Source organism: Bos indicus x Bos taurus, chromosome 5 (assembly GCF_003369695.1).
Source record: "Bos indicus x Bos taurus breed Angus x Brahman F1 hybrid chromosome 5, Bos_hybrid_MaternalHap_v2.0, whole genome shotgun sequence".
NCBI lineage: Eukaryota > Metazoa > Chordata > Mammalia > Artiodactyla > Bovidae > Bos > Bos indicus x Bos taurus.
The window spans coordinates 18,282,774-18,305,342 of record NC_040080.1 but is presented as its reverse complement, the minus strand read 5'-3'; the positions used below and the strand labels follow the sequence as shown (position 1 = coordinate 18,305,342).

General features: G+C 41.6%; 1 protein-coding gene across 1 annotated transcript in view; it reads left to right on the top strand.

Annotated features, from left to right (window-relative positions):
- LOC113893410 (antigen WC1.1-like) overlaps positions 1-22,569 on the top strand; it is a 35,843-nt gene that overhangs the window by 1,304 nt on the left and 11,970 nt on the right. The window contains exons 2-7 of the mRNA XM_027543412.1: positions 2,521-2,841; positions 12,315-12,527; positions 12,714-12,905; positions 19,316-19,408; positions 19,485-19,797; positions 20,919-21,235. Coding sequence (XP_027399213.1) covers positions 2,521-2,841; positions 12,315-12,527; positions 12,714-12,905; positions 19,316-19,408; positions 19,485-19,797; positions 20,919-21,235 — 1,449 coding nt within the window. The remainder of the gene's footprint in view (positions 1-2,520; positions 2,842-12,314; positions 12,528-12,713; positions 12,906-19,315; positions 19,409-19,484; positions 19,798-20,918; positions 21,236-22,569) is intronic.

Genomic DNA, 22,569 nt, shown 5'->3' with positions numbered 1-22,569 from the left:
AGCTCTTCACATCAGGTGGCCAAAGTATTGGAGTTTCAGCTTCCACATCAGTCCTTCCAATGAACTTGTCCATCTGTTTGTAAAGATCAGTTGATGTGCAGCCCCATGTGTATAAGTTCCCAAGTCCCTGCCCCAGTCCCCGTGACTCATTTCCTGATGTGCTGGGGGCCTGGGATGGTCCTTTCCCCTCCCAGGATCTGCTGTGACTCTGTAGGGAGCACTTTCTCTCGTGCCCTCTCTTGTCCCTCCCTGGGGGCTGCTTTCCACTGAGTGAGGGTGGAGTATGTTACCAGTTGTTCTGTTGTGGTCTGCAAGGTTTCTTTGGACAAATCCGCTGATCTCCTTATGGGAGTTCTCTTGGGTGACAGAATTTTTTTCTTCTCTTTAGACTTTTAGAATTCTCTCTTTCTCTTTGCATTTGAACAGTTTACTCTGTGAGTCTTGGAGATGGTTGTTTTGGGTTGAAATTTTGGGGTGACTTATTAGCTTCGTGAACTTAGGTGTCCAGATCTTTCCCCAGGTTTGGAAATTCGCAGCTTGTCTTTCTTTCTAATTATTTATTTTTGGCTGTGCTAGGTCTCCTTGCTGCATGTGGGCTTTCTCTAGCTGTGGTAAGCAGGGGCTACTCCTCGCTGCAGTGCATGGGCTTCTCACTGCAGTGGCTTCTCTTGCTGGAGACCACAGGCTCTAGGTGCACACGTTTCAGCAGCTGTGGCACACTGGCTTAGTTGCTCTGCGGCATGTGGAATCTTCCTGGACCAGGGATTGAACCCATGTCCCCTACATTGACAGGTGGATTCTTAACCACTACACCACCAGGGAAGTCCTCCTAAGTCCTCCTCAGCCCTTAATTCTTTTCTCCTTCACTTCTTCTGTTATGACTCCAGTCCATACATTGTTTCTCTTTATGGTGTCCACTGGCTTTCTATATTCCTTTCATTCTCTTTTGGCTCCTCTATTTGGATGCTTTCAACTAATCTTTCTTCTAACACATTGATTCCTTTTTCTTTTTATTTCCCTTGGTCAAGTCGGTTGTTGAATCTCTGTGTTGAATTCTTCAGTTTACTCGTTGTATTGTGCATATTATGTCGCCTCAGTCATATCTGACTCTTTGTGACCCTATGGACTGTAGCCCACCAGGCTCCTCTGTCCATAGGATTCTCCAGGCAAGAATACTGAAGTGGGTTGCCATGCACTCCTCCAGGGGATCTTCTGGACCCAGGGATCAAACCCAAGTCTCTTACATTTCCTGCACTTGCAGACAGGTTCTTTACCACTAGTGCCACCTGGGAAGCCCATTCATTTATTATTCAGCTTCAAAATATCTGGTTGAAGAATTGAAGAAGTGAAAGTCACTCAGTCATGTTTGACTCTTTGTGACCCCATGGGTACACAGTCCATGGAATTCTCTAGGCCTTACTGGAGTGGGTAGTCTTTCTCTTCTCCAGGGGGTCTTCCCAACCCAAGGATCAAACCCAGGTCTCCAGCATTGCAGACTGATTCTTTACCAGCTGAGCCACAAGAGAAGACTGGGGTGGGTAGCCTATTCCTTCTCCAGCAGATATTCCTGATGCAGGAATTGAACCGGAGTCTCCTTCATTGCAGATGGATTCTTTACCAACTGAGTTATCAGAGAATCACAAAATATCTGGTTAGTTCTTTTTTTTTTTTTTTTCCTAAATAATCTTCTGATGCTGGGAAAGATTGAAGGTGGTAGGAGAAGGGGACGACAGAGGATGAGATGCTTGCATGGCATCACTGACTGAATGGATATGAGTCTGAGTAAACTTTGGGAGTTGGTGATGGACAGGGAGGCCTGGCGTACTATACTCCATGGGGTCTCAAAGAATCAGACATGACTGAGTGACTGAACTGAACTGAACACTGGGAATGTCTCCATCTATGATGTTCCTACTAATGAACTTCTTTTTATGTGCAGAAACCAGATTCATCTTATGACTTAATTGCTAAAGTGACATCTGATCACTTTCATCAAATTCCATTTGTTAGATGCGTGTTACAGGTATATTGGAGTGTGGAATTACACAAAGACATGAACACCAGATGGCAGGAATAACCAGGACATTTTAGAGCCTGTTGCCCCAGTCCTCTGTTCCTGAGCTGGATTAGATACTTCCTATACACAGGGAAGGAGAGGGAGGATTCCTCCCTGGATCCCGGGCCATGAGCTGCAACTGAGATGGAGAAGCTGGGCCCTAGTAGCCTTGGGCACATCTACAGGGAGGGCAGCATCCAGAGTCTCTGAAGACCTGTCCTCGATGGTGTCCCTGGAGCTGGCTCTACAGGCTCCTGAAAAATACCTGGTGTCTCCCTTCCTGCTCTGTATTCAGTGATGGCACATTGGGGGCTTAGAGTTAGCCACGCTGGGAATGCTTATACCACAGAGGTCAGGAAATACTAAATCCCATGCACTGTTTTGCTCCTCAGAGAGCTAATGTTTTAAATATTATACCACTCTAAGTCTCCTAAAATCTTTCCTGTCGCGTGTCTCTTTTGCAGTACTGGAGCTGAGGCTGAAGGATGGAGCCCACCGCTGTGAGGGGAGAGTGGAAGTGAAGCACCAAGGAGAATGGGGCACAGTGGATGATCTGGAATGGACCTTGAAGGATGCATCTGTAGTGTGCAGACAGCTGGGGTGTGGAGCTGCCATTGGTTTTCCTGGAGGGGCTTATTTTGGACCAGGACTTGGCCCCATTTGGCTTTCGTATACTTCATGTGAAGGGGTAGAGTCAACTGTCAGTGACTGTAGGCATTCTAATATTAAAGACTATCGTAATGCTAGCTATTCGCACGACGAGGATGCTGGAGTAGTCTGCTCAGGTAAGTCCTGTCTGGTTTGTGTGGGGATCTCTAGCAGGAAAAGCCTCTGTCTTATTACCATATTTGAGATTATGGATACAGTCTTTAGAAGATACTTGGGTGAAGGGTCTTTGTGATGTGTCACAGGAGGCAGCTAAGTTGCTTCAGTCGTGTCCGACTCTGTGCGACCCCACAGACGGCAGCCCACCAGGCTCCACCACCCCTGGGATTCTCCAGGCAAGAACACTGAAGGGGGTTGCCATTTCCTTCTCCAATGCATGAAAGTGAAAAGTGAAAGTGAAGTCGCTGAGCCGTGTCCAACTCTTCGCGACCTCATGGACTGCAGCCCACCAGGCTCCTCCGTCCATGGGATTTTCGAGGCTAGAGTACTGGAGGGGGTGCCATTTTCTTCTCCAATGCATGAAAATGAAAAGTGAAAGTGAAGTCACTCAGTCGTGTCCGACTCTTCGAGACCTCATGGACTGCAGCCCACCAGGCTCCTCCGTCCGTGGGATTTTCCAGGCCAGAGTACTGGAGTGGGGTGCCATCGCCTTCTCTGACAGGAGGCAGAGGTGATGTCAAAAGTTTCATACAGATTTAGCTTCTGGATTTGACCTCTGTGACACAGTCTCAGCATGGTAATTGTTCTGTATTCTTTGACATAATGGTCAGTAGGGTGTGGCTACATTGATGGGAGGGTGGTGTCATAGGAGAGTTGTAGGCAACAAGGTTTATTATCCTCATTGGTCCTAAAAGTCAGAGTCACCATACTCCATCAGGTTGATATGTGGGTGATGTGCCAATAGAACAGGCTCAACCAAGCAATGGTGACCCCAAAAGGGCATGTGAAGACCCATGGACAAGTCACCATACCCGAAGTCATGGTGCAGTTACACAAGGAAAAGCTGTGAGAGAATTCAGTGGTGCATTTAAATGTCCCTAGGTCACAGTCAGAGGAGGCCAGAAGTGGGACTTGTGGCAGGGAAAATCTCATCACAATGGTGTACCTGATGAATTGAGTGGGGAGCTCACACCACATTTGCAGGGATGTTGAGGGAGCAGGAAAATCAAGTCTTTTAGTTTACTACACAGTAGCTGAAGCGCACCACATATAAGAGGCAGTGAAGCTAAGAGTTCATGGGGTTCTCAAGGCAAGAATACTGAAGTGGTTTGCCTTTCCTTCTCCAGTGGACCACATCTTGTCAGAACTGTCCACTAAGACCCGTCTGTCTTGGGTGGCCCTACATGGCATTGCTCATAGTTTCATTGAGTTAGACAAGGCTGTGGCCCATGCACTGTGAACTTCCAGATGTTCAAGCTGGATTTAGAAAAAACAGGAACCAGAGGTCAAATTGCCAACATCTGTTTGATCACTGAAAATGCAAGACAGTTCAGGAAAAACATCTACTTCTACTTTACTGACTATGACAAAGCCTTTAACTGTGTGGATCACAACAAACTGGAAAATTCTTCAAGAGATGGGAATACCAGACCATCTGACCTGCATCCTGAGAAATCTGTATGTAGGTCAAGAAGCAACAGCTAGAACTGGACATGGAACAAAAGACTGGTTCCAAATTGGGGAAGGAGTACGTCAAGGCTGTATATTGTCACCCTGCTTATTTAACTTATATGCAGAGTACATCATGGGAAATGTTGGACTGGATGAAGCACAAGTTGGAATCAAGATTGTCAGGAGAAATATCAATAACCTTAGATGCAGATTACATCACACTTATGGCCGAAAGCAAAGAACTAAAGACCCTCTTGATGATAGTGAAAGAGGAGAGTGAAAAAGTTGGCTTAAAACTCAACATTCAGAAACTAAGATCATAGCATCTGGTCCCATCACTTCCTGGCAAATGGGGAAACAGTGGAAATGGTGAAAGACTTTTTTTTTTTGGCTCCAAAATTACTGCAGATGGTGACTGCAGCCATGAAATTAAAAGACGCTTGATCCTTGTAAGAAAAGCTATGACCAACCTAGACAGCATATTAAAAAGCAGAGACATTTCTTTGCCAAAAAAGACTGGTCTAGTCAAAGCTATGGTTTTTCCAGTAGTCCTATATAGATGTGAGAGTTGGACTATAAAGAAAGCTGAGCACTGAAGAATTGATGCTTTTGAACTGTGGTGTTGGAGAAGACTCTTGAGAGTCCCTTGGACTGCAAGGAGATCCAACCAGTCCATCCTAAAGGAAACCAGCCCTGGGTGTTCATTGGAAGGACTGATGCTGAAGCTGAACCTCCAGTACTTTGGCCACCTCATGCGAAGAACCGACTCATTGGAAAAGACCCTGATGCTGGGAAAGATTGAAGGTGGGAGGATAAAGGGATGACAGAGGATGAGGTGGTTGGATGGCATCACCGACTGAATGGACATGAAATAGAGTAAACCCCAGGAGTTGGTGGTGGACAGGGAAACCTGGCATGCTGCAGTCCATGGTGTTGCAAAGAGTCAGACATGAATGAGGAACTGAACTGAACTGAATTGAAGCTAAGAGGACCTGATGTGACTCCTAAGAAGTACTCAGTGCTATCTAAGTGTGTTTGACCTATGCCAAGGTGGATGCAGGAAAGAAGTGAAACCAGGGCGTGAATGGGTGCTCACAGTATTTGGCAGAGATGCTTCTAGTTGTTATCACAATTGCAGATTGGATGTCCAGGTTATTAATCACATCAGAACAACTGGACTGGAGGAAGATATTGTCAGTTTTCACAGTGAATTCCCTAAGGTAGAAGGCTGGTCTTAGGATAGTACCACCCCATCTAATGGGATGGTGGGACAGGGGAGCCCTGAAGACATCTGCAGTAGGTCCTTAACAGCCACAGCCAATTAGCTGTTGGGTATTTATGTACAGGAAGATCATTGGAAAAGTGATCTTTTCTAATCTCACCTTCAGCAGATTTTTGATGATTCTAGTTGATGCCCTTAAGGAAACAATTCTTTTCCTTTTTAAAAAGTACTTTATTGAGGTATGTCTGACATACAAAACTGCTTGATAAGTATGCATTTGTGAAACCACTACAGCACTTATGTCATAAATCTATTCATCTCTTCAAAATGTTTTCTTCCATTCTCTTTATCATTCTCATTAAAAATAATTATTTTCAAGGTGAATTTGAATTTTAGTTAGAAACTTTTGTTTTAAACAAACCTGTTTTCTGGCATCTCAAGCAACCTTCCTCATTGTCACAATGTCATAATCATGGTTCCAACTGAAGATAAATTTGTGGAAATACTACAGGTGTCACTAACATATTTTGATAAATCAGCATCTGAGTGAAAATAGAGTGTGTGATGTTCAAACTTAGTGTTAAATTAGAACTCCCAATGTTATCCTAAGAAAACTGATGTCTTGTTATTAATTCCAGTTAAGATATACTTAGAAGTAGAGAATTGGAAGTGCTCTGATATTTAACAAAGGTCTGTCTAGTTAAGGCTATGGTTTTCCAGTGGTTATGTATGGATGCGAGAGTTGGACTGTGAAGAAAGCTGAGCACCAAAGAATTGATGCTTTTGAACTGTGGTGTTAGAGAAGACTCTTGAGAGTCCCTTGGAGATCCAACCAGTCCATTCTGAAGGAGATCAGTCCTGGGTGTTCATTGGAAGGACTGATGCTAAAGCTGAAACTCCAATACTTTGGCCACCTCATGTGAAGAGTTGACTCATTGGAAAAGACTCTGATGCTGGGAGGGATTGGGAGCAGGAGGAGAAGGGGATGACAGAGGATGAGATGGCTGGATGGCATGACCGACTCGATGGACATGAGTTTGAATGAACTCCGGGAGTTGGTGATGGACAGGGAGGCCTGGCGTGCTGCGATTCATGGGTTCACAAGGAGTCGGACACGACTGAGCAACTGAACTGAACTGAACTAATATTTAAACCCTGATTGTGGTTTGTACACCCTGACTACCATTGCTCTAACTTAGACTCTCACATTTTTATGAATGGTTCTGGGTTCCTTCTATTTCTCTTTTTGTCACTAGTTTCCTCCTCCTGGTCTGTTCTTTCTGTATTTTCAGACATATTTTAATGATGTGAAGATAAGTCAAAATGGTGGTGATATAGCAGAAATAAGATTAGAATAGCATGTGTTTTGATTATCTTAATCAAAACTCTTGGAGTTTCTTCTGCTCAACCTTAGCAGTCAGGTATGGAAGAGAAATTCCAGCTTCAGTAGTGGATTGCTGGAAGTGAAGTACCGTGTTTAGGAGAAATCTAGAGTGGAAACAAAGACCAGAGGAGAATGTAGAGAAGCTTGTTTGGAAAAATGAGATTTCATGGAGTTCAGGTGGAAGATCTGGGAGGGAACACACAAATTGTGAAGGACTGTGGTGCAAGCGTTCCAAGTTCCTTCAGTCCTGTCCTACTCTTTGTGACCCGATGGACCATAGGATTCTCCAGGCACAAATACTGGAGTGGGTGGCCATTTCCTTCTCCAGGGGATCTTCCTCACCCAGGGATCAAACCTGGGTTTCCCACATTGGAGGCAGAGTCTTGATTATCTTCTAAGCCACCAGAGACTACAGTACTGAAGTGCAAAATGGTGAGGGGATGAAGATGCAAGGATTGCAGGAGGGGAGGGTTGGAAAGATGCAGGTCAATTCATACATTCACCACAGCCTCTGTGCTACACTTCCTTCCTGCCCTCATTCCTTCCCTCCTTCTCTTCCTTTATCCTGTTGTGGGAGTCATTTCTCAGCTCTGTGGAAGTACTAGCATTTGTAGCTGGCAGTTTTCTTAGTGGAAAATTTTTATAATATGGATTCTGTTTATTTAACAAATAAGTTTACTCATATTTTTCTCTTTTTTTGTATCAGATTTTGGTGAGTTGTGTTTCACAAGTAATGTGTTTTAAAGGACTTGGCCCATTTTACAAAAAATTTTCAAATTAGTGACACTGGTTCATATCTCATATCTTTACACGTTGGGAAGATCTACAATGATATTTCTCCTTTTGCTACTGGTGCTGTTAATGTGTTCCTCTTTTTTCTTAATTGGTTTGCTAGAAGATTATCAGTGTTAATGTTCTTTTTAAGAGAATCACTAATGGACTGTATTGATTTTCTTGATCGTGTATTTGCTTTCTTCTTAATTGATTTCTATGCTCAGTTTTCATTCCTCTTTTTCAGTTATGATTGTGGTTGCTTTTGTAGATTCTTAAGGTGGAGTCTTGGATCATTTTCTTCTGTTTCTATTTTTATTCTAATGTAATCATCAAAGAAGCATCAAGGTTCTAAATTTTCTTCTAAGCATCACTTTATTTTTAACCCACCAGTTTCAATACTATATAATTTCTTTTGTATTTTATTATCATAAAATGTTTCTTTTTCTCTGAATGAATTCTCTGTCTTATAGTCTGACTTTGTATGATATTAATTTAGATATTATATAGAGTTTTCTCTGATTTGTGTTTGCATGGTATGTAATTTTTACCTCTTTAATATGTTTCTATGTTTATATTTAAACACATATAAGTTTGTAGACAGTATATTGTTTTGTCTTATTTTATGTGGTCTGATTATCTTGTTTTTTATTTGGAGTACTTAAGTTATTTATTTAATGTAATTATTGATATAATTGGGTTTAAGTGTACTTGCCTGCTATTTGTCAGAGAAGGCAATGGCAACCCACTCCAGTACTCTTGCCTGGAAAATCCCATGGACGGAGGAGCCTGCTAGGCTGCAGTCCATCGGGTCGCTAAGAGTCGGACACGACTGAGCGACTTCACTTTCACTTTTCACTTTTCACTTTTATACATTGGAGAAGGAAATGGCAACCCACTCCAGTGTTCTTGCCTTGAGAATTCCAGGGACAGGGGAGCCTGGTGGGCTGCCGTCTATGGGGTCTCACAGAGTCGGACATGACTGAAGTGACTTTGCAGCAGTAGCAGCAGCAGCTGCTGCTATATTTTATATCTTTGTTCTTATTTTAATCTTCGAGTATATTTTATCATTTTAATTTAAATACTGTATTGGTTTATTAATTGTATAAGAGTTTTAGGTGATTATAATGTTTAATTTTATTAATTTTTGAAGTAATTTTTATTTTTTGCTGGCTGGGTCTTCATTGCTGCATGGGCTTTTCTCTAGTTGTGGAGATCAGAGGCTACTCTTTAGTTGCAGGCATGAGTTTCTCATTGCAGTGGCCTCTCTTGCTGTAGTGCACAGACTCTATGGTGCACAAGCTTCAGTAGTCGTGGCCCCTGGGCTCTAGAGTACAGGCTCACTAGTTGTGGTGCACAGGCTTAGTGGCTCCGTGGTATGTGGGATTTTCCTAGACCACGGATTGAACCCACATCTCCTGCATTGTCAGGTGGAGTCTTCACCACTGAACCACCGGGAAAGCCCAATGTTGAATTATTAATCTTCAATTACATTTTACCTTGAAATGATATTATGTCACAATTTGCAATGTCAGTCACTATACTTTTCTTCCACTTTCCTGTTCCTGTCTTTGGTGCTGTCATTGTCATACATTCTATTTATAAATTTATTATGAATCTTATAGTTTGTTGCTAATATTTTTGCCTTAAATCTTCTAATAGAGGATCAACATTTACCACAGTCTCTATAGCTTTGAGAGGATCCATGTTTTCATCTGCTGTCATCTCCCTTTAGCTTGAAGAACTTTCTGAGGCAGTTTTGTGTAGTGTGTGTCTGGTGGCCTCCAATTCTATCATCTCTCATTTACTTGAAATCATTTTAATTTTCATTCAGTTTTGAAAAGTATTTTCATAGCTGATTCAATTTTAGTGTAACAAATGCCCAATCCCAATACTTTAAATATGTATTACATTGTCATCTGACTTTCATTGCCTTCAACAAAATGTCAGTAAATAATACTTATCCTTTTGTTCCCTGTATATAATGTGTCAAACTTCCCTGGCTGCTCTTAACATATTTTTGTTTGTTTGTTTACCACTGAATTTCAGTAATTACATTGTCAAGTTTTCTGAGAATGGTTTCATTATCTTATTTGGGGTTTGTTTAGTTTTTTTGATCAATGGGTTTACAGTTTTCAATAACTTTGGGAAAATGTCATTTATCTTTTCTTAATATTTTTCTGCACATCCATTATTCTGAATCTCCAAATACACATATTTTATATATTTTGATATTATCCCACATGCCATTGAGTTTCCATTCTTATTTTTCTGCCTTTTTACTCTCTTTGGTTCAATTTAAATAGTTTCTACTACTGTGTTTTACTTCCCAGTTCTTTTATTCTGCAACGTCTAGTCTCTTGTGTAATTAATCCAGATGATTGTTCATTCCAATACTATATTTTTCAGTTTCAGAAGTCTCATTTGTTTATTTTTCCTAGTTTTCCTCCCTGTTTATTTTTACTGTTCATTAAGCATATTGATATTAGGGGTTTAAGGAGCTCTTCAGCCAATTCAATCATTTCTGTAATTTCTGAACCTGCTTTAAATGATTGTTTTTAAAAAATGTGTTATGGGTTACGTTTCTCTCTTTTGGAAATTCTAATAATTTTTTGGTTGGATGTTGGGCATCACTAAGCAATCCTTTACCAGGAAGATCTTCAGAAGTAAATAATCAGAACACACCCAGAAATCAGGGAATTGTACTTGATGAATTAAATAAAATTTTTTCATTGGGTTATCTTCATTCAGTTCAAAATGTGTTCCTTTGATGACCAAATGATGAACTTTTATTTTGGTTTTCCTCCTTTACTTTCAAAACTTCCTTGATCCCACCTTGCCTGCCATATGCCCCAGCTACATCCTACTTCTTCAGCAGTAGCTATCCTTTCTGATTTTCTTTTCCATCCATCTGTATCTTTTAAAATGGTGTTTGCTTGTCTGAAGTGGGAGAAGTGAGAAAGGATAACAGTTTAGGTGGTAGATGGGAGGAGCAAGGGGTGATGTAGTATGCTAACAACCTATTCAAGGAGTGTTTCCCACAAATATTTGCATATTTATCCATACTGAGGCTTTTTCAACTTGGAACTCTCCAAATTATGGCTTGTTTGCTCATTTCCTCCTCCTTCTCCTTCTTCTTCCTTTTTTATGGCAATATGCCATCTTCTTTTAGAATTGTAAAACATTCATGAAAGAAATTAAAGATAATATCATCAATGGAAAGTCATTCTGTGTTTCTGGCCTGAAAGAATTAGTATTGTTAAAATGCCTGTACTTCTCAAAGTGATCTATAGATTTAATGCAATTCCTATCTAAATAGCATTCTTTATAGAAATAGGAAAACAATGTTAAAATATGAATGTGTGTTTTAATTTTTATATATTCATGAATTCCTGTTTTGTGATCATTATTGAATTTTAGTTCCATTCTATTATGGTCATGTAAGATACTTGGAATTATTTTAATATTTTTGAATGTGTTAAGGCTTATTTGTAACCTAGCCTGGAGACTATTCCATGTGTGCTTGAGAAGAATGCATATATTTCTATGGTTAGAATTTTACAATGATAGTATTAAAATAAATTCTTATCAGCCCTTAGCATTTTCTATGAGTCCTGTTTGAGAAGAAAAACCTTTAATAGGAGACGATGTGGAAACTCAGCTGTCTGGTGAACTCCCACTGAGAGCACACTCTCCCCCAGATTCTTTGACAAATCCTAGGATTTCAAGAGAGATGGCTGAGACTCTCTCTCTATGACTCTCTGAGTTTTCTTAACTCATTTTCCTTCCCACTGAGGTCACTGAAGGAATTCATGGAATTTTTTGGCATCAAAAAGTATCAGAAAGACAAGATGTGATCACATAAATGTGAATTAATGATAGTGTCCATATTTCTTCTCTGGAGCCATCGCCCATCTACAGGTTGGCTATGCCCTCATCAATCCAGCCTCAGGATTTTCCTTAACCTAAGTCACTTGAGGACTAGCTTCTGGGAGAGAAAACTGGTCAGAATATTAGCCCCACAAGTCAGCTTGTCTAGATGCTAGGTCTCTAATCTCATAGCCTATGTCCCTTTGGGTGGCTTCTGGTCTGCATGTCTCTATGTTCAAGTTTAAGTGCCTGAATATTATACAGTGTCCTTGGACCTGTATATAGGTCCTAGGCTGCTAAATGAGAAATTCACTTCTCCAACCAATGCTAAAAGATGTGTTTCCAGTATTCAGCCATTCCAATGATCTGAATTGGGCTCTGTAGTTTCCAGGCTCCTAGACCAAGGAATTCACATTTTTTTATAAAAATTTTATTTTTAAACTTTACAATATTGTATTAGTTTTGCCAAATATTGAAATGAATTCACATTTTTAACCAGTCCCAAAGTGTATGTTCTTGGGATTCAATCATTCCAAACTGACCTTGTAATACTCCTGGATTTCTCTTTAGAAACCTGCTCATGAAAATTCAATTATGACGCTAACTGTCAAAGACTCTCTACATGCTCCACTCCTAAAACGAAAAACTTTCACTCCACTGCCTGTGACGTGTGGTTTCCAGTAGCCAAGTCAGTACCATGAACACTCACTGATCTTGTTGTTGTTTCCTCTTAGGATTTGTGCGTCTGGCTGGAGGGGATGCACCCTGCTCAGGGCGAGTAGAAGTGTATTCTGGAGAAGCCTGGATCCCAGTGTCTGATGGGAATTTCACACTCCCCACTGCCCAGGTCATCTGTGCAGAGCTGGGGTGTGGCAAGGCTGTGTCTGTCCAGGGACATGAGCTCTTCAGAGAGTCCAGTGCCTGGGTCTGGGCTGAAGAGTTCAGGTGTGAGGGGGAGGAGCCTGAGCTCTGGGTCTGCCTCAGAGTGCCCTGTCCAGGGGGCACCTGTCACCACAGTGGATCTGCTCAGGTTGTCTGTTCAGGTGAGATGCAGATCAGGCCTTTCACCTCTGTGAACACCCTGGTCAGGTGAGAAAGTCATGTAATTTTGCTGAAACTTCTTCTTCTACCAGCATACTCAGAAGTCCGGCTCATGACAAATGGCTCCTCTCAGTGTGAGGGGCAGGTGGAGATGAACATTTCTGGACGATGGAGAGTGCTCTGTGCCTCCCACTGGAGTCTGGCCAATGCCAATGTTGTCTGTCATCAGCTCGGCTGTGGAGTTGCCATCTCCACCCCTGGAGGACCACACTTGGTGGAAGGAGGTGATCAGATCCTAACAGCCCGATTTCACTGCTCAGGGGCAGAGTCCTTCCTGTGGAGTTGTCCTGTGACTGCCCTGGGTGGGCCTGACTGTTCCCATGGCAACACAGCCTCTGTGATCTGCTCAGGTAAGAGAGAGGGACAAGGGCTACTGGTATACAGGATGCTCCTGGAGTGAAATGTCTCCAAGAGCAGAGAGTGAGGTTAAACGGGCTTCAAAGTCAGAGATTTTGTGGTGAAATATGGATCTTCTCATTGTTCATTCATTTTTCAAATCAGGGCAGGAAGTGTGAAGGGGAATAATATATTTTTAAGCAGCATCGTTGCTTACATAAAATCATAGAAAACAATATAGGAGCAGTAAATATAGACCTAAGTATGAACCCCAACCCAGAGCAACAAAGAGAATGTCCCCAGCACCACAGTCACTGTCATCCCCAGTATCTGTGTCTTCCCTCCTCGATGGGGAAAAGCGCTTACCTAACTTCTACTAACATAGAGAGTTTTATCAATGTTTGAACTTTATATAAAATGATGCAGTATGTTTCATCGTTTTATCTAAGTTTGTAGACTGAAAATTATGTTTGGGATTCACACATGATGTTGTATATTTTAGCACTTTATTTTTTTTTATTACAGTAGAGTACGCTTTGAATGATCACATGGCCATGTACTGATCCATTCTACTGACAGTATAAATCTGAGTTATTTCCAGTTCTTGACTATTACAAATACAATGGTGCAAATTACCATAATGATGACTTTTGGCAAAAGTATTTATTATGATTTTTGTGTGTTTAATTCTTGGTCTTATATTTTTATTTTCTTAATGGTATGCTGTACTTCAATGAGCCAAGTTACTCATCTTAGGTTTGACTTATCAACTTTTTTTCTGTACATGTAGTGCTCTTGCAGTCAGTCAGTTCAGTTCAATCGCTCAGTCATGTCTGACTCTCTGCAACCCCATGGACTGCAGCATGCCAAGCTTTCCTGTCCTTCACCATCTCCTGGAGCTTGCTCAAGCTCATATGCATTGAGTCGGTGAAACCATCCAGTCATCTGATTCTCTGTCATCCCCTTCTCCTCCTGCCTTCAATCTTTCTCAGCTTCAGGGTCTTTTCCAATGAGTCAGTTCTTCCCATCATGTGACCAAAGTATTGGAGCTTCAGCATCAGTTTTTCCAATAAATATTCAGGACTGATTTCCTTTAGGATTGACTGATTGGACCTCCTTGCCATCCAAGGGACTGTCAAGAGTCTTCTCCAACACCACAGTTCAAAAGTATCAATTATTCAGCATTCAGCTTTCTTTATGGTCCAACTCTCACATCCATACATGATTACTGGAAAAGTCATAGCTTAGACTAGATGGGTCTTTGTCAGTAATGTCTCTGCTTTTTAATATGTTGACTAGGTTGGTCATAGCTTTTCTTCCAAGCAACAAGCATCTTTTAATTTCATGGCTGTAGACATAATCTGCAGTGATTTTGGAGCCCAAGAAAATAAAGTCTGTCCCTGTTTCCCCATCTTTTTGCCATAAAATGATGGGACCAGATGCCATGATATTAGTTTTTTGAATGTTGAGTTTTAAGCCAACATTTTCACTCTCCTCTTTCAATTTCATCAAGAGGCTCTTTAATTTCTCCTCACTTTCTGCCATAAAGGTAGTGTCATTTGCATATCTGAGGTTATTGATATTTCTCCCAGCAATCTTGACTCCAGTTTGTGCTTCATCCAGCCCAGCATTTTGCATGATGTACTCTGCATATAAATTAAATAAGCAGAGTGACAATATATAGCCTTGATGTACTTCTATCTCAGTTTTGAACTAGTCCATTGATCCAGTCCCTAGAACTCCTTATATTCTTCTTAAATGAACTTTGTCTATTCCAAAATTACAAAAATGTTCTCTGAGAGTACCTCACAGAAGTGTAATTACTTTTTTTCCCCCCATATAATTGTACATTGCTTCTAGGATTGACATCTGTGTAGGATAAGGGTCAAGTATCCTGTTTTCATATGGGTATCTATTTGACTCAAAATCTTTTTCTGAAAAGACTATTCCCCACTGCAGTGCCACCTTTGTGATAAGCGAAAGGGCACATATGTCTGAATACATTGTTTATACTCTCTATTCTGTTTCACTGTATCCTTTGTCTCTCCTTGCACCTGTACCACATTTTCTTAATTATTGTAATTTTATAGTAAGTCTTGAACCTTCCCTGGTGTCTCAGAGAGTAAAGAATCTGCCTGCAAGGCTGGAGACCTGGGTTTGATCCCTGGGTTGGGAAGATCCCCTGGAGAAGGGCATGACAACCCACTCCAGTATTCTTGCCTGGAGAATCCCCGTGGACAGAGGAGCCTGGCGGGCTGTAGTCTATTGGGTCACAGAGAGTTCGACATGACTGATTGACTAAGCACACATAGTAAGTCTGGGTAACTTTAATTTAAAGAAGTTATGTTGTTGCTTTTCTTGCCAACTGCTTTGGTCAGTCTTGGTTTTTGTATTTTGTATATATTTTTGAGCTGAAGCTCCAATACTTTGGCCACCTGATGCGAAGAGCTACTCATTAGAAAAGACCCTGATGCTAGGAAAGACTGAAGGCAGGAGGAGAAGGGGATGACACAGGATGAGATGGTTGGATGGCATCACTGACTAAAAGGACATGAGTTTGAGCAAGCTCCAGGAGTTGGTGATGGACAGGGAAGCCTGGTGTGCTGCAGTCCTTGGGGTCACAAAGAGTCAGACACGACTAAGTGACTGAACAACAGCAACAGAAATTTGGAATCAGCTTGTCATGTTTCAGACAAACAAAAGCACAAGGGAATTTGATTGAGGTTAGATTTAATCTGTATATAAATTTGAGAATGACTGACTTTGACAACATTGAGTTTCCCAATTCACTGACAAAATATATCCCTTCATTCAGTTAGGTCTTGAATTTCTCTCAGATGTTTTGCACATCTTTAACTAGGTTTTCTCCTAGGCATTTTATGGGTTTGATGTTATTAGTATTTCCTTTAGTGAAGGTTTTCTAGGAATGAATTCTCTCTGAATTTTACCTGGATTCCCCAAATGTTAGATTAGTATTTTGCTTTAATCCTTGCTCTAGCTTTCCCTTTCTCTCCTTATTTGTTCCCCTCCTGCCCTGTTTTTCCCTGAGTATGTAAAATCCTTCTGGATTAGGTTGCAGACATGATGCTCCTTTATCCTCCATCCCAACAACAACAAAAGTACTTCTGGGAATTTCCTTACACAACCACAGTTCAGTCAAACCTTTAGAGATGTCAGTCCCAGATGACATCTAAATGCAACCACATGAGAAACCCCAAAGATAGAACTGCCAAGTTGAGTCTTTCCCAAATTACTGACCCGGGAAATCATGAACAAAATTAAAAATAAATTCCTTCAACTACTAAGTTTGGCGGAAATTTTGTTATATAGCATTATTAACCAGGCACTTACCATAGGACCAGCATTTCTGAATAGAGGAATATTTATCCTCTGATTTTCCATTTTACTATTTTTACTTTATGTTGATCTAATGTACTGATACACTCATTCTCTAGTTTTTAATTTCAGCTGTTAACTTTTTCAGCTGTAGAATTTTCATTTGTTTTTGTTATCATTTCTCTGCCAAGTTACACATCATGTTAATTAATGGAAAAGGCAATGGCACCCCACTCCAGTACTCTTGCCTGGAAAATCCCATGGACAGAGGAGCCTTGTAGGCTGCAGTCCATGGGGTCGCTAAGAGTCAGACACGACCGAGCGACTTCACTTTGACTTTTCACTTTCATGCATTGGAGGAGGAAATGGCAACCCACTCCAGTGTTCTTGCCTAGAGAATCCCATGGACAGAGGAGCCTGGTGGGCTGCCATCTATGGGGTCGCACAGAGTCGGACACGACTGAAGTGACTTAGCAGCAGCAGCAGCAGCACTTTAATCATGGCTATTTAAATTCTCTGTCAGACTATAAAACTCCTAGAGGAAAACATAGGCAGAACATTCTTTGATATAAGTTGCAACAAGAACTTTTTTGATCAACCTCCTAAAGAAAATAAAAACAAAAATAAAAAAAATAGGACTTAATTAAACTTAAAAGCTTTTCCATATCAAAGGAAACCATAAACAGAACAAAAAGACAACTCCCAGAATGGGAGAAAATATTTGCAAATGAAGTATTTAACAAGGAATTAATCTTCAAAATACACAAACAGCTCAGTATCAACAAACCAAACAATCCAATGAAAATATGGGAAAAAGACCTAAATAGACATTTTTTCCAGACATACAGATGGCTAACAAATACAACATCACTAACTATTAGAGAGATGCAAGTCAAAACTACAGGCAGGTAATACTTCACACCAGTTAGATTGTCTATCATTTAAAAAATCCACAAATAAATCCTGGAGAGGATGTGCAGAAAAGGGAATGCTCCTACATATAAGTATGTAAATTGGTACAACTACTGTGGGTTGCCATGCCCTCCTGCAGGGGACATTCCAACCCAAGGATCAAAGCCAGGTCTCCCGCATGGATTCTTTACTGTCTGAGCCACCAGACTCAGAAGCCCTACACTATTGATACTAAGTACAAAATAGATATTGCCTGGAGAATCTCATAGACATGGAGCCTGATGGGCTACAATCCAGAGTCAGACACTACTGACAGAGTCAGACACTACTGAGGTGTCTTAGCACGCATGCACACATAAATAGATACATAATAACTTTTTATAGCACAGGGAACTCTACTCAGTGTTCTGTGGTGACCTAAATAGGAAGTAAATCCAAGAAAGAGGGGCTATGATAGATAGATAGATAGATAGATAGAGTTGTTGTTGTTTAGTCACTGAGTTGTGTCTGACTCTTTTGTGACCTCATGGACTGCCATGCTCCTTTGTCCATAGGATTTCTCAGGCAAGAATACTGGAGTGGATTGCCATTTTTTTCTCCAAAGGCTCTTCCCAACCCAGGGATGGAACCCCAGTCTCCTGTTTGGCAGGCAGATTCTTTACCACTGAGTCACCTGGTAAGCCCATATGTATATGTATAACTTACTAAATTTGCTGTACTCAGAAGCTACCACAACATTGTAAAGCAATTATACTCAAAAATTAATAAATGAAATAAAATAAATTCTTTGTCAGGTAACTTTAAGAGCCAAATACTCTGGGAAATTTTTTAATGTTTCTTTTTGCTCTGGTTTTCCATGAGATCTCTTTTATATAAGTATTTTTTAAATCACAAACATTGTAGATAAATAATTGTACAACTCCTTCAGAAAGGCTTTTGTTTTGCTTCTTCTATTTAGGGGTAGATTAAGCTCAACATTCATAAAACGAAGATCATGGCATCTGGTCCCATCACTTCATGGGAAATAGATGTGGAAACAGTGGAAACAGTGTCAGAGTTTATTTTTGGGGGCTCAAAAAAATAAATCACCAAGGCAGATGGTGATTACAGCCATGAAATTAAAAGACGCTTACTCCTTGGAAGGAGGGTTATGACCAACCTAGACAGCATATTCAAAAGCAGAGACATTACTTTGCCAAAAAAGGTTCATCTAGTCAAGACTATGGTTTTTCCAGTAGTCATGTATGGGTGTGAGAGTTGGACTGTGAAGCAAACTGAGCGCTAAAGAATTGATGCTTTTGAACTGTGGTGTTGGAGAAGACTCTTGAGAGTCCCTTGGACTGCAAGGAGATCCAACCAGTCCATTCTTAAGGAGATCAGTTCTGGGTGTTCTTTGGAAGGAATGATGCTAAAGCTGAAACTCCAATACTTTGGCCACCTCATGCAAAGAGTTGACTCATTGGAAAAGACTCTGATGCTGGGAGGGATTGGGGGCAGGAGGAAAAGGGGACGACAGAGGATGAGATGGCTGGATGGCATCACTGACTCGATGGACGTGAGTTTGAGTGAACTCCGGGAGTTGGTGATGGACAGGGAGGCCTGGCGTGCTGCAATTCATGGGGTCTCAAAGAGTCGGACATGACTGAGCGACTGAACTGAACTGAACTGAAGGATAGAACAACTTGTTTAACTCATTCTTAAGGCAAAGCTTGGCTTAAAACAGGAATCATGCCATTGTCAGGACCAGGGCTCTTCAGGGAGAAAGGGAACACGAAGATTATGGTAACTTTACCAGTATGTTCCAGCTTTCATCTCAGTTCCATCACTAGGTCATTATTTATTTTTTTTCTTGTGAACTTTTTACTTTGTATTGGGGTATAGCCGACAAACAAAGTTGTTATAATTTCAGGTGAACAGCCAGGGACTGGGCCATACACATACATGTATCCTTTTTCCCCCAAACTTCCCTCCCCTCTTAAAAATTATTTAGTTTAACTGACTTTTCTGTGCTTTAACCCTCCCAACCCTCTAATCATCGCTGTTTCTTCAGGAAACCAGACCCAGGTGCTGCCCCAGTGCGACCACTTTGTGTCTGAACCAGCAGGATCTGCGGCCTCAGAGGACAGCGCCCCCTACTGCTCAGGTAAGGGTCCCACAGGACCGAAGACCCTTCTCATTCCCCAGGTCAACGCTGCATTGTCCCGTTTCTCTCTCCTCAGACAGCAGACAGCTCCGCCTGGTGGACGGGGGCGGTCCCTGCGCCGGGAGAGTGGAGATCCTTGACCAGGGCTCTTGGGGCACCATCTGTGATGACGGCTGGGATCTGGACGATGCCCGCGTGGTGTGCAGACAGCTGGGCTGTGGAGTAGCCCTTAATGCCACGGGGTCTGCTCACTTTGCGGCAGGATCAGGGCCCATCTGGCTGGACGACCTGAACTGCACAGGAAAGGAGTCCCACGTGTGGACGTGCCCTTCCCGGGGCTGGGGGCGGCACGATTGCAGACACAAGGAGGACGCCGGGGTCATCTGCTCAGATCTGCGCTGCACACTGTCCACAGGCTAGGGGAAGGGAGGGCCCAGGAGGACGGGGGGTCTTGAGCCCTGAGGGAGAGATGCTGAAAGGACCAGAGAAGGAGGCTTCCTCCCATGAAGCCAGTGTTTCCAGCAGATGTGAAGAGGAGGTGCTTTCACTGCCTCCTGCAGCAGCTATGATTCTGGTCCTTTCTTCTCATTAGTGTTTCCTGGCAGAGCCTTTTCTCACAGTTTTTCTTGAAATCAGGGCTCACCCTTCTGGTACATATAGTAGAGAAGTCTTAAAGCCACTGTGCTAGTTTTTGTTTGTTCTGTAACAAATTGCTACATTGTTAATGGTTTAAAACAACATATTAATTTCCTTACACTTCTGTAGCTTAGATGTCCAGCAGGATCTCACTGGATTGTGATAAAAGTTTCAGCAGGGCCACATCAATTCTGAGCCTCTGGGAAACAATCTGTTTCCTGTCTTTTCAAGCTTCTAGAAACCGCCTGCCTTCGTTCACTCATAACCCCCTTCTGTTCATCATCAGACCAGCAACGTTCCGCCTCTCTAACCATTATCCATATTCACATCTCCCTCTAACCAGACCAAGGAAAAGGATTCCACTTTAAAGGATAGTGAGTCTAAGAATGTGATTAGACCATGCTCAGGTGGTTAATCCACCATATTTCAGGTTACTCTTACCATCCCAAGGACCATACCTTAATCACACATGTAAAGTCCCTTTTGCCAGATAAGGAAACATAGACACAGGTTCCATGCAGACATCTGTGGGTCCATTATTCCATCTGCCTCCACACTGTCCACATCACATCCCTTTCATACACTCTTTTAGATGTTTTGTCAGGAAGCAGGAGTCAGCTCCCTCTCCCTGCAGGTGTCCAGGTTGGTCTTCCTCTCAGTTCATATCCACTACATCATGGTGGTAGAAATATTTAGAAAGACAGACACAAATGGACAAAGTCAAGTGAAAAGGAGACAAGTTTCACTCTGGTCATCTAATGGATTTGCTTCCTCAGCTGGGTCACAGATAAATGTTCACAATTTTGGGGAGAGAGGAAAACCCAGAGCACTGAGTGGGGTGCTCACTGTGTCCTGTCTCCTCTCTTTCGACCTTAGAGTTCCTGGCCCTCAGGATGGTGAGCGAGGACCAGCCGTGTGCTGGGTGGCTGGAAGTTTTCTACAACGGGACCTGGGGCAGTGTCTGCCGCAGCCCCATGGATGATGTCACCGTGTCCATCATCTGCAGACAGCTTGGCTGTGGGGACAGTGGAAGTCTCAACACCTCTGTTGGTCTCAGGGAAGGTTCTAGACCCCGGTGGGTAGATTTAATTCAGTGTCGGAAAATGGATACCTCTCTCTGGCACTGTCCTTCTGGCCCATGGAAATACAGTTCATGCTCTCCAAAGGAGGAAGCCTACGTCTCATGTGCAGGTGACTTATGTCTGTTTCTGTGTCTTTCCCAACCCTGTAGGATGTTGTTAGTGAGATTTGATATATTAAAATCTAAGTGATGGGTTTAAGTTGAGTTTATAAAATGAAGTTTGGATGGAGCTAATTTAATCTACGTGTTCCAAACTTGCTTTATTAAAATTTTTTAATTGATACAACATTATATTTTTCCTGTGTACAACATAATGCTTATATGTTTGTGTGTATTGATAAATGATCACTACAGTAAGTCTAGTTATATCTGTATATATGGATCCATATATATAGATCCATATATATAGTTAAAAATTTTTCTTAAATGATGAGAATGTTTAAGATGTATTTTCTTGCCATCTTTCAAATAGACAATGCAGTATTCACTATAGCACCATGCTGTATGTTATATCTCTTCACCTATTAATTTTATAATTCAAATTTATACCTTTTGATTACCTTTGCCCACACCAAATCCCCCACCTCTGGCAACCACCAACTACTCAGCATCTCTGAACTTGCTTTTTGTTTTATTACACATATAAATGAGATTATATGGTATTTTTCTTTCTCTGTCTGATTTGTTTCACTTAGCATAATGCCCTCGAGGTCCATCCATGTTGTTGAAACTGGCAAGATTTTCTTCTTTTTTTATGGGTGGATATAAGTCTATATTACATTTTCTTTATCCATTCATCAGTGAAGACTTACATTGTTTGACTCATATATATTGCTATAAAATACTAAAAGGTAATACTGTTAAAGTGTTGCAGTCAATACATCAGCAAATTTGGAAGATTCATCAGTGGCCACAGGACTGGAGAAGGTCAGTTTTCATTTCAATCTCAAAGAAGGGCAATGTCAATGAATGGTCAAACTACCTCGCAATTGTGCTCATTTCACATGCTAGCAAGGTTATGCTCAAAGTCTTTCAAGCTAGGCTTCAGCAGTAAGTGGACTGAGAACTTCTGAGATGTGCAAGCTGGGTTTAGAAAAGGCAGAGAAACCAGAGATCAAATTGCCAACATTTGTTGGATCATAGAGTAAGCCAGAGAATTCCAGAAAAACATCTGCTTCATTGACTACATAAAGCCTTTGACCATGTTGATCACAATGAACTGTGGAAAATTCTTAAAGAGATGAGAATACTAGGGCACCTTACCTGCCTCCTGAGAAACCTGTATGCAGATCAAAAAGCAGCAGTTGAAACTGGACATGAAACAACCGACTGGTTCCAAATTGGGAAAAGAGTTCATGAAGGCTGTATATTGTCACTCTGTTTATTTAACTTATATGCAGAGAACATCATAGGAAATGCCAGGCTGGATGAATCACAAGCTGGA